At 40.5% G+C, this 12465-nt stretch overlaps 1 protein-coding gene across 2 annotated transcripts in view; it reads left to right on the top strand.

Moving 5' to 3' along the window:
* Wdr7 (WD repeat domain 7) overlaps window positions 1-11935 on the top strand; it is a 273057-nt gene extending 261122 nt beyond the window's left edge. For both annotated transcript variants that reach the window (XM_057788617.1, XM_057788616.1), the window contains 2 exons: window positions 3472-3576; window positions 9377-11935. In XM_057788617.1, coding sequence (XP_057644600.1) covers window positions 3472-3576; window positions 9377-9580 — 309 coding nt within the window. In that variant the 3' untranslated portion in view covers window positions 9581-11935. The remainder of the gene's footprint in view (window positions 1-3471; window positions 3577-9376) is intronic.
* Window positions 11936-12465: the final 530 nt, after the last annotated feature.

Below are 12465 nucleotides of genomic sequence, written 5' to 3'. Positions count from 1 at the left end.
CAATGGCATCATTTCGTTATACTGGGGGCCAGAGCACCTCCAGGGCTGAGGCAGTGATGCATCCAGAAGCTGTACCACACTGGATTGCAGAGGAACTGCCCCGCCCTGGTCCTCTTTCCTCATTCACAAGACCCATGTGTCAGCTGCAGCCATGCTCCTGGAGCCTCTGGGAGTTGCTTTAGAAGGATTTCTGTGGGGTGCCCAGAAGCATTTTATCACATGTGTGTACCTGTGTGTTTATGTGTGCGTGCACATGTGTTCATGGGTATGTGCAGGTACCTGCTGGCATGTCTTCTCACCTGCTTTGAAGGTGAACCCCAGTTTGTCCAAAACATACTTCCAAAAAATTTAGAATCGAACTTGGAGCATATCTGGACTTCAAAACCACTCAGATGAAAACAGAGCGAAGATGAACAGGATGTGTAGGCAGTATTTATAGACACAGGCTGGGCATAAATTTAGTTGTGAGCTTCCTGTCAGTAAAGGAAATACCATTGGATTAGGTAATGACTCTTACACCATAAAAAGAAATGTGTCTAGTCAACAAACTATTTTATTTAAAATAAAATCTCCAGGATGAACTTATTTACAGCATCTGTTAGAGATAGCAGCTAACAAGAAGCCATGTCTTCTGATGTGGAAATGAAGACACCAACTTTTTTTTTTTTTGTGTGTGTGATCTGGGGGTTCACTGCTCCCAATGCACACTACTCCATTTTACCCAAATGTTTATCCCATTTCTTTCTTTCTTTCTTTCTTTCTTTCTTTTTTTTTTTTTTTTTTTTTTTTTTTTTTTTTTTTTGGTCTTTCGAGACAGGGTTTCTCTGTGGTTTTGGAGCCTGTCCTGGAACTAGCTCTTGTAGACCAGGCTGGTCTCGAACTCACAGAGATCTGCCTGCCTCTGCCTCCCGAGTGCTGGGATTAAAGGCGTGCGCCCGGCCGTCACCAACCTTTTTAAAACAGTTTTCAGGACAACAAAATACACCCATAGTCCAGGGCTTGGATTGTGCTAGGATGCCTGCATCATTTTCAAGGCCCTGGCTTCAATCCACAGTACTACTACTACTACTACTACTACTACTACTAATACTACTACTACTACTAATAATAATAATAATTGGGTTTGATGACCATCTGTTATAAACCAAGGTCTTCTCAATAAATTGTCTTAACCAAAAAAAAAAAAAAGGATTCATATTGGCCAAAAGGAAGTCAGGTGTTTGTTTTTGTTGTGATTTTCCAGAACTGGATATTAATTTTTAAAAATGAATGTGTTTTTCCATTGAGTTCTTTAAGCTGGTCTATTAAGTGTCAGTAGACCTTTAGTTTCTTAAAGATTCTTCTCCCGGCTAGAATAATTTTCATCCTAGCATGGTTGACGTTTGATTACACTGGTTTCCTTCACTAGCTATTCAGCACAAGTCAGTATCCATGGCTTTATTTAGCACACTTGTTGCCAGCACCATGGATAGCTCCCACGTGTCTGTTTTAATGAGTGACCTCTGAAGTCTGTTTCTAAGCAATCTAGATGCCAAGTGAAACTGATTTGAGCATAAACGGTTTGGAATTTGTGGGTGAGGGGTTATTTAAAAAAACAGTAAACAGTTGAATTATGTGATTGTTAGATTTGTGTGGTCATTCCTAGGTAAGGAAGCGGAACAAAAAATGTCAATAGTATTTGCTGAGCTTTTATTATGTGCAGGTTACAGCATGTATATTAGCTCATTTAATTTTCACAAAGCTCTTTGACACACATATAATCACTATGAACATCATCATCCCTATGTTATAGATATTGATACTCTGAGGTTCCACAGTGAACCTCAGTAGTGAGCCTAATGCAAACCCAGACAGTCTGACTCAGCTCCCATGCCCTCTGCTGCCTAGAGCACATGCTGCCTAGAGTCCGGGTCTCTATTACCAGAATAACACTCTTTCTCTGAGGACCTTGGCCATCAAATCAGATGGGAGCAAAGGACATTAAGAACGTGCTTGGCTCATGTCTCTGTCCTCCCTAGTCTTTCTCATTTGAGTTTTCAGATATGCATTATGTAAAAATTCTTATAAAAATTTACAGCATGTATAACCCCAATGGCATTACAAGTCTGTTGTTCACTGAGACTGTTTTCCCAGTCCACTAAAGACAAAGGGAAGACTCTGGACATTAACTAGCATAGAGGAGATATGATGCTTAATGGTTGAATATGGGTTCAGTTACAGTATTATGCCAATTTCCTTAACATGGATTGTTTTCAGTAATTACAAATATGATTGGATGAGTGTATTGTTCTATTAGTGAAGACCTTTTTGTCAGAGACCTACTTTAAAAAGAGCTTCCTTTTCATTACTCATTGTTAAATCAATGATTAGCTATTGGCAAAGGTTCAAGACTGTCCCTGTTACCATGTTTTTAATAGTGTTTGATTTAGATGTGCCCATACTTCCAGTGCAAACATATGTATATGCTTACTGATTGCAGCTATGTGCAATTAAGCACAGTGTAATTGGTGGAAAATCAAAGATAAATCATGAAAAAATGTGTAATTATTAAGGAGTTGAAATTAATCTTTAATTTCTTTCAGAGCAAGGAAACTATAATATAGGTTTGACTGGTTTTCACTTCAGATAAGCAAGATTCAGGGTAATTTGGGTAAATTTTGATTTATTTTTTGCCTTTTATATTAGTTGGGATTCACTAGAGGGACAGAACTGATAGAATAAATATCCATCTGTACCTAAAGGGGATTTGTTAGAGTGGCTTACAGGCTGTGTGATACAGCAAATAGCTCAACAGTCGCTGTCTACCAACGAAAGGCCCAAGATTCAGTAGCTGTTCAGTCCAGCAGTTGAATGTCTCAGCTGGTCTTCGGTACACACCCGAATCCCGAAGAAGTAGTCTCTAATGCCAGTCGTGGAATGGACTATGATAGCAAGTGGCTAAAGAGCATGCTTCCTCCTTCCATGTCCTTTAGATAAGCGGCTAGCAGAGGGAATAGCGCAGATTAAAAGTGAATCTTCTTACCTCAGAAGATCTGGACTAAAGGTGTTTCTTCCCACTTCAAAAGATTTACTTAAGAAGAAATTCCCTCACAGGTGTGCCCAGCCATTTGGGTTTTAGTTAATCCCCAAGTTGAGAAACAAGAACAGTCATCATATCTTTCTAATGAAGTGCAGAATTCTTCCCTGTAATGTAAAGAATTAAAGACCTGATTTGCCCACTAACATGTACTTTCTCTTTGGGCTCATAACGCCTTTCAAACTGGAAGACAGAACAAGATTGATGCCCTTACACACATGAAGAATCTTCACTTTCCTTCATTTGTATAACCTGGTTTTATAACTAAAGAATGTTGCAGCTTGCAGTGTCCAGTATCTATGGCATCACCTGTTCAGCATTGAGCATGTTCACAGAAGTACTTGTAAGAGGTCTATGGAATGCATGTCACTAATGAACTATTAATTTCATTTCAGACAATCCATGGGCACAAGGGACCAATCACTGCAGTGTCCTTTGCTCCTGATGGGCGTTATCTTGCCACCTACTCAAACACTGACAGCCACATTTCTTTCTGGCAGGTAAGCAGGGCTTCAGTATGCGCTGCGTGGGGGGCTTTAGTGGGAAGGGCTTCCTGTTGGGCCTGTCTACCGTTCTTCCTTTGTGCCCTTCCACCCTCCCTTACACAAAGGTCAAGTGTTCAGATTACTGATTATGTGCGCAGTGCCAACCTGGGAATACAGTTAACAATCTCGCAGAGAAGGAACGCAAGCTCTCCCAAGTCTTTGCTCTAAAGGAAGCACAGATGCAAGCAGTTAAAATCCAGAGACTCTGAGAATGAGATGCTGGAAAGCCTTCAGAGCAAGGGACATCTGGGTGTAGCCATGCGAGGTAGAGGAAGAACATAGGTGAAGCTTGGCTGGATTGGAGTCCACGGGAAGCTGCAGTCAAGCAATAGCATTGTAACAAGGTTTATGGTAGCATTCTAACAAGATCTTGGGATCTTCTTTAATGGAGCATAGGATACTGGGTGTTTTCCTGGTATTTTATGCCTGTCCCTTGTCTCCTTTTTCATTTCTGTCATGTTTTTGTTTTGGTGGAAGGTTGTTTGTTCTTTTGTAGTTGTTGCTTTGCTACTTTCTTTTCTTTTTCTTTTCCTTTTTTTCTTTTTCCTTTTTTTTGAAGTTGTTTACCTTATAACCCAGGCTTACCTCAAACTCAATATCCTCCTACCTCTCCAGTGCTGAGATTATAGGCTTGTACTGCCAGACCTGGTACTCACATAATATCCTGGATTTCTAAAATATACAAAGCATTTTAAGAAAAACTAAGAGTATCTTGAGCTGGGCAGTGGTGGTGCATGCCTATAATCCCAGCACTAGGGAGGCAGAGGCAGGCCGATCTCTGTGAGTTCTAGGCCAGCCTGGTCTACAAGAGCTAGTTTCAGGATAGGGACCAAAGCTACAGAGAAACCTTGTCTCAAAAAAAAAAAAGACTAAGAATATCTGATATTTCATTAAAAAAAAGTATACACACCTTTAATTATGTTTATATATAAAATTAAATATTATATATAATATAAAAATTAAATATAATTCAAAATAAATATGTAATGAAATATCTTATATGTCATATATAACATAGTATATTATATATAAATTATAATGTATATTATAATATATAATTAAATATTATATATACATATTTAGTTTTGATTAAACAAAACACTAATTTTGAGCAACTAATTTTTATAGGAGACTACTAACTGCCACCATTTCCTCCTCTTTTTAACTCCCTTTAGTCCTGACAATTAGAAAAATATAACTTCATTTTCAGAAGATACAAATGCACTACATAAGACTACATATTGCTTTGAAAGCTGAAAATTTAATTAAAATTTTGAGAAGTCTTCAACACAACTTGATGATGGTTTTAAAAAATCAATGGCTAATAGGATGTAAAATGAATATAATAAATTGTTTAATTAACAACATCCTACTGAAATGCGACACCTTCCAATCTGTCAGAACCTTTTACTACTTTTTAATCTAGTGTTCTTTCGTATTTTGGAGGCTTAGACCATATACTAGATGGTATGTTTCTGACTCCTTTTCCAGTCCCTCTCTGCTGGCTCCCTGACATTTCTGGGTTTTTCAAGACCATCTGAGCCTGTGAACACAGCTCCACAAGTCCGCTGCTTCACAGGCTGCCTGGTGCCATCTGCATGTGCAAGGACACTAGGGAGCCCAGCCACTCCCAAACAGCATCAGACTTGAAGGTGCAGCCAGCTCCTGCATTGCTTGAGTTGTGCCCCACCCAGTGTCCAAATTTAAATGGCAGGCATGAAAAAAGATCATTCTGTCTGTCCAAGAAAATCCAAGCTCTTCCTGGATTGTAGTGGCTTCTGTTGGAATTAAAGAGAGTCTAAATGCAGTGGGCGAATCTGCTGCTCCGCTGACATAGATCCGTGCTGCTCAGTTCTAATGGTGTCTGAGAAGACTTCTGATCGTTCCAGGAAGTGTACTATAATATATTTTGAAAACTTAATGAAGTCTTATTAATACAGAGCCTTACTAAAACTATCAACTGTAAAATCTTTGCTGAGAAATGAGTGTTAATGAGAAATATTGGTTGGGTAATTACTCAAGTGAGACTCGGTAAAAGGTTTGTATGCAGTATTGCTTACTTTGGGGAAGGCATTAAAACATTTCTGTTTTGATGAATTATATCTGTCTGTGTGTGTTTCTCTGTTCAGAAAATAATCTTCGCATAACTACTGTTGTGATGCATCTTTCTGAAGGAAAGGGAGAAGCCGCTGTTGGAGTTTAGTCACTCTATATAATTAACTGTTAAATATGGCAGCAATAAACCATTTTCCTACAATTTGAATATTTCACTTCAGTATATCTATTTGGTATTCCAGGGAGAAAAGTTTGGTGATGAAAAACATCCTTAATTCTCTCATGCAGATATTACCAATACCACCTAACAAGTAAATCTTGTTTTTCAAAAATGTTAATAAATTGCATAGGGATAGGTTTCTTTATATTTACTTCATCATGCGGTAGAGTGCCACTCAGCCATTCAAAAACAGTGATGGGAATCTGTTGTCATTATCATGATGATTTTTTTTAACATGTTGTTGAACTGAAAAAGCAGATTATAAAAGTGCTTTTTAATGTGAGCCTGTTTCTTAGATCTGTGTGTGTGTGTATTATGTGTGCATACAGTGTGCATATGATATGTGTGTGTAGTATATGCATGCAGTGTGCACATGAGTAACGGTGCTTCCTTGCTTGAGAGTACATATGATATGTGTGCGCACAGTGTGCACATACATTCATTGTGTGTGTGTGTGTGTTTAATTGTGTGTACAGTTTGCATATTAGTTCCAGGTGTGTGTTGTTGTGTGTGCATAAAGGGTTTGTGTGGGTACATGCATTGTGCATGTGTATGAAGGGTACATGAGTGAATTGGGATGTTCAAAGGTTGTTTATCAAAATGCTGGCAGTGATTATCACAAGAAAGTAAGGTTTGGAGGATATTTTCTTTTTTATAATTTTATTTAAATTTTCATATGTCATATTTATGATACCCTAATTAGAGAAAATGCTTAATATTGCTAAAACTAATTCCATGTAGCTTTCACTCACAGTTTAAGTTTCCATGAGTTTAGCATAGTTTATAGGTAGACATCAATGAATTAAAAAATAACATTGCCTAGCAGAATGGGTCATTGCTTCAGTGAGAAGTAACATTCACCCTGGAAACTCAGGAATCCTCCTTTGAATGGGTGTAGGAAGCATGGTCAGTAGAGAAATGCAACCGTGAGCACGTGAGTCTTCATCAGCACAGCTCTAACAGTGTTTGCCTTCGAGTACTCGGCATACCTGTTCCAGGTTGGAAGGCCGTTCAGTGGAAGCATTGAACAGAGCAGGGATGACTCAGCTTATCACACCCAGATATAGCAGTGACTTTTTCATAAAATTTGCCCATCTATGGCCTTTCTACAGGATGCTCCGTCCTTCAGCTCTCAGTCCATTTCCTTTAAAGGCTACATTGAGGCACACATATCCAAACCTATTATATGCCCTTTGCATCCTCAGCCGCCAGCCGATAGCAAGCTTCATACATATTTTCAAAGAAATCCATAAGGAATGAAAAATACTTTGTAGCTCTTTATCAACTGAGAAATCGTATTTTTAAAGCACAGTACACCCGTTAATGCCAGTTAATTGTAACCAACAATTTCCTAGTTCAATTATCTCTGTTTTATCAGAGGACTAGTTATATACTGGTAGGTTTTGTAGTGTGATACTAGCTAATCACGCTCACCATTGTGACTGACATGTTCAACAGTGGGAAGCCTCCATGAGGCAGTGAGGCTTAGATTTTTATCTAGTGTAAAGTTTTTTTTTTCAGGAAAAAGAGGAAAGGAAACCAGAAAAGAGACCTTGGAGGGATGACAGGTGAGGTACTGCTTATCTTGAACTGAACTTTTGCAGAAAGAGTTAACCGTGACCGTACATTTGGTTTGAAATGTGACCTCGTACACTAGTGATTTTTTTCACCTCTTGTGTTGTGCTCGGCACTATTATTAATGCAGGAAAATCAGTAACATTAGTCATCTTAAAAGGGTTATTACTCAAGATGATTTAAATTGTGAAAATGTCAGTGGAGCCTGCACACGGCCTGCTAGAGATGCCATGATTTACGCCCTCTGACACCATCCTGCTCCTGAGAAGGGCTGGAAAAGGAATGGCCTGTATTTTGTGCTGATCCAAATTCAGAGCATGGTATCACAATAACACATCTTAAAGGTCCCAAGATCTGCTAGGATTTCAGCTGCTAGTGCAGCTGGGTCATGATAGGCATGTTTTGCCCACAGAACTAGCATGTGATCCATGTAGATGAAGCTTTATTCACCAGAGGAATAGGAAGTGAATATTAGTTCAGAGGAAGATTATTTCCAAGGCTTCCTTCCAGTTTTCAGAATGTTCTCTCTGTGATTTATGGTAGCACAAATAATGCATATTGAAGTCATCGAAGTAATATTTAGAACTTCAAGAAACCTTCAAATTCAGTGGCTCCAAAACCAGCCCACTTAGACAACAACCATTTTATATTCATCACCTTCATCTAATTACATAGTTGCTCATGATCTACAATTTTTATGTTGTCTTCATTTTTGTGAATGGATTAAGAAAAATCACATTATTTTATTAAACTTAGGAAATCCTCAAAAAGGCAAAAATGTCCAAGCAATAAAAAGGTGTTGCCAGGACACATGGAAAACACTCTCCTTAGTAGGGCAGCAGAGCAGTGGGGTGAAAGTGCTTCTGGGTTCTCTCTTAGAAATGAGCAGGAGCTGAGGACTGAGATGGTCAGTGGGTAAAGCACTGATGATGCAGAAGTCACATAATAATCCCACACTAGTTCAGAATTATGAATAATAAAGGGTTATTTATTTAGGGGAGACTTCCAGATCACAGTCCTCTGCACGATGGGGAACAGGAACAGAGGCTAGCAGCCAGAAGCGAGAGCAGGAAGCAGGAGAGCGAGCGCATGATTTACAGCTGCATTTATAATATAAGAGACCACGCCCAAGTGGACTAGAATCTTAAAGGCTACTGGCTGAAGGAGCGAAAGGAGCTCCCACAGCACACTGTAGAGCTGAGTTTGGATTCCCAGCACCTACATATATGCTGGGCAGGTGTGGTAGCTCCCCTGAAAATCCAGCAATTAGTAGGCAGAGAAAGGGTTGGGGGGAAGGGATCCCCTGGGCAAGTGGGTTAGCTAGACAAGCTAAATTTGTGAGGCCCAGGTTCAGAGAGAGATGCTGCCCCGATGTGTAAGATGGAGATTGCGGATGACACCTGACATGAACCTCTGACCTCCAACCACATGCGCGCACACACGAAATAACATACTTACATGTGTGGGATGTTTTCCCAAAGCATTGGAAAAGACAAGTGGGAGCAATGAGGGTGATGATGGGAATGGGACTTAGGTGTGGCCCCGTCAGCTCTCAGTCTAGCTACAGCGTGGTTGTACTTCACTTTCCTCAGCTAATTATAAACCACATATTATCTAACTTGAACTGTTTTTTTTAGCAGCCGTAATTTAGCTTTTTTCCTCAAGATCAATGGACTCTCTACTGTCAGGTTCTGCTCACAAAGTAAAATTTCTCAAGGTTTATGTGTTCACATAAATGGCATCGTGCCAATTTGAAATCTACTGAGAGGGGCATTTCGAGTTAGAATAACTCAAAACTACATGTGAATTACCATTCAGGAGGAGCCAGTGGGTAGAAGAAATAAGCCACTCTTTGGAGGAAGAGGGAAGCAGTCTAAACTGACATGTGTGTCCCTGTCCCTACAGATGAACACATCACTCCTGGGAAGCATTGGCATGCTGAACTCGGCACCTCAGCTGCGCTGCATTAAGACCTACCAGGTTCCTCCAGTACAACCAGCATCGCCTGGCTCCCACAATGCCCTCAGGCTGGCCCGCCTCATCTGGACTTCCAACCGGAATGTTATCCTTATGGCCCATGACGGGAAGGAGCACCGCTTCATGGTCTAATACTGCTGTCTGCTGCCCTGGCTGCCTGTTCGTTCTATACTGTCTAGGCCGACGCTGCTCTGTCCTCACTCATACTGGACTGTTGTTTGCTGCCTGCCCTCCTCCATGCCGTCCAGGGGCCATGGCCAGGTCTGTGTCACTTGCGCATGCTTCTTGGGGGCAGACTCCACACGAGCGACCTATCGATTTAAAGGCACACATACCACTCAACAGGATGTGGCCATTCTGTCACTAGGTAGTTTTTCCCTGCCAGAGAAAGGAAGGGAGAGCTCGTGGTTCCCGGAGATGCTCTTGTTGCTTGATGTAAGGAAAGCCTGAAAATCAATAAGCACTGTGATTGCGCCCCGGCCCTGATCCTCATTGTCAGCCCTGGCAGCTCACTTTGACCTGGATTCTAGGGCGATGCGAGTCCTCATTATTGAAATGACTTCCCTTTGGGTTTCCCACACTTACTGTTGTTTACCAAACCTATTTCATGTTTACATTGGTTTTTCTCTGCTAGCAGTTGATAGGCAGTTACTCAGTTCCACTTCCTCGAATTTAGCCACTACCTTCTCAGTAACACCAATCCCGATTTAAGATTCAATGAGGAAAAAAATTGTATTTTTCCTCTTAGAAAATAGTTTTCCAGATAGCTCGCTTTCTAAAATGCTCATTTCCTGCTCAAATGTTAGTGTGTCTCATAGTTTAAAATACAGATCATCCCTACTCCCCACGTGCTGACTATAACTAACCTTCTAAGGGGTTAACCTTTCAACAAAGAACCAAGTTTAACATGTTTGTACAGTGGAGGTCTCTCCGTGTCCCAAAAGATTTTTCTGTGCAGAAAAGGCCTCCTCCTCGGGAACTTCACAATCTGCAGCTCCCACATGTGTGGCAATGTTACAGTGGTCCTTTCCACCTCGCTTCCCAATTCCGGCTAATAGAAGAACACTAGGAAGACATCTCCTTTAAGTACATACCCGAGAATCTGATAACTACGTAGACACATTGTTCTGGTGTACAGAAAAGCATGAAGACTGCCAGTGTGTCCGAGTGGACCCTACAGTGAAAGTGTCCACTGTGCTACCACACAAGCTTTAACTCCATTTTCTTCTTGTGTCGAATTATGTTGCTCATATTGTAACGGAAGAGAAAAATCCATAACACAGTATTTTGTATGAGTTGTTCCTAAAAATTTGATATATATTAGCAGCAGGGAGTTGATTTGTTTGTTGGTTGATTAAGGACACTTACCCAAGATTGTTTATTAAATACAAAAATAAAAAGGAGTTATTGAATTCAGAGAAAATATGTAATATTAACAGGGGAGCTAAAAATGAGAGCATTTAGTTTTAAACTCATAGATTGTCAAAACTTGTGTAATATGTAGGAAAGTAGGTTCAAGGTCCATGAATAAATGCATAGTTTACAGTACTTTAAGGAATATGTGAAGAAGCTAACATCCTCAGAATGTCTTTTGCCTACCGATGTATGTTCTTTTCATCGGTGGCAACTCCATACTGTCCCTTGGTTTGTCTCAATGTTGGGACTCTTTCAAAAGTTATTTTATTTCACACGCATGTATATCATATTTATAATGATTATATATGTAGCTTTCAAGAAGGACATGAAGAGCTGTACAGTGTAGATTGTGGTGAGCAAGTGGATCTATTTAATGTGGATGGGGAAATGTCCAGCGGGCTCCGGAAACTGCTGTCTGCCCAGCACAGGTTTACTCTGTGAACTTCAGAGGGAAGAGTTCAGCTGTCTGGAATGATGGGACAAACACAATCTTAGACATTCTGTTAAGCGAAGTGTTCCATGCTTCCAGAAGGCGCTGAACTAAAGAGCAACAGCAGATGGTGCCTGTCGTAGGGATGGGTGCAAAGCAGTGAGGTCACTGAGACAGTCCTCCCGTGCCCTGTGTGTAGTTGGAAGAGCACAAGAACTGTAAAGCTCCATTCTAGAAGAATGGCTAACTGAAGAAGTGCATTTACATTCTCATTTACATAATGCTCTCCTTGGCTGTTTTGACAACCACAGCTCGCAGCTTCATCTCAGCGTATATTCCTCAACATCGGGGTAAACTTGGTGTTGTCATTCCAATGTGCGCTTGTAGTGTTCTATTGATTTTGTTGACACAGCATTTGGACCTGTCCTTATAAGCATAAAGCCTATGTGATTTCCCTGGTAATTTACAAGCAAAAGTGACCTGTTGTGACACTGGTGTGAAAATCGTCATGTTTGAACTGCGTACAGTGAATGACTTCAAATGTCTGTCCCCTAAGGCATCTCTAGACAACTCCACTTGATGGCCTCTCTATGTGCTTAAAATTGATGTGTACATACTTGTGTTAAATAAAACAGAATTGTACTGAAGATTGATTGCTTTTATCCCATTTTTACTGTTTACTGTGGTTCCTCTTAAACATGCTCTGTTGAAACCATATGTTCTTCTTGCCCTCATGTTTCTAGCTCTTCATTTCATTTTCATTGGAGAGCAAGTTTCAGGAAAGGCAACTATGTCCTCAGAGGACGGTAGAGCAGTGGCAAAGGCTCTTATCCATCAGAAGCTTGAGACCAGATGGAGAAACTCAACAGCGCCCTCTGTGGCTTGGGCAGGGCAATTGCATGCATGTTGCCTTTTCTCCAGCCTCACTTGTACCTAAACAGATAGACATTGTACCAGATTGAACCTTGTCAGACCTCGTGACCTGGGTTAGCTGCCTGGGAGCCAGACTGAGATCATTAAATTCATTTAATATTCGGTTTGAAGTTGAATTTGAATCATTGAGGTAAGAATAACAAAAATTCTCGTCACCCACAGAGCATTGCAAGTGAATACTGGCAGTACTTCTCTCCTCATGCCTTTCACGGAGCAGCTGGGCTCGTCGGTCATGTAT

The sequence above is a fragment of the Chionomys nivalis genome, chromosome 14, assembly GCF_950005125.1.
Source record: "Chionomys nivalis chromosome 14, mChiNiv1.1, whole genome shotgun sequence".
NCBI classification, from domain to species: Eukaryota; Metazoa; Chordata; class Mammalia; order Rodentia; family Cricetidae; genus Chionomys; species Chionomys nivalis.
This window is presented reverse-complemented; position numbering and strand designations above follow the sequence as displayed.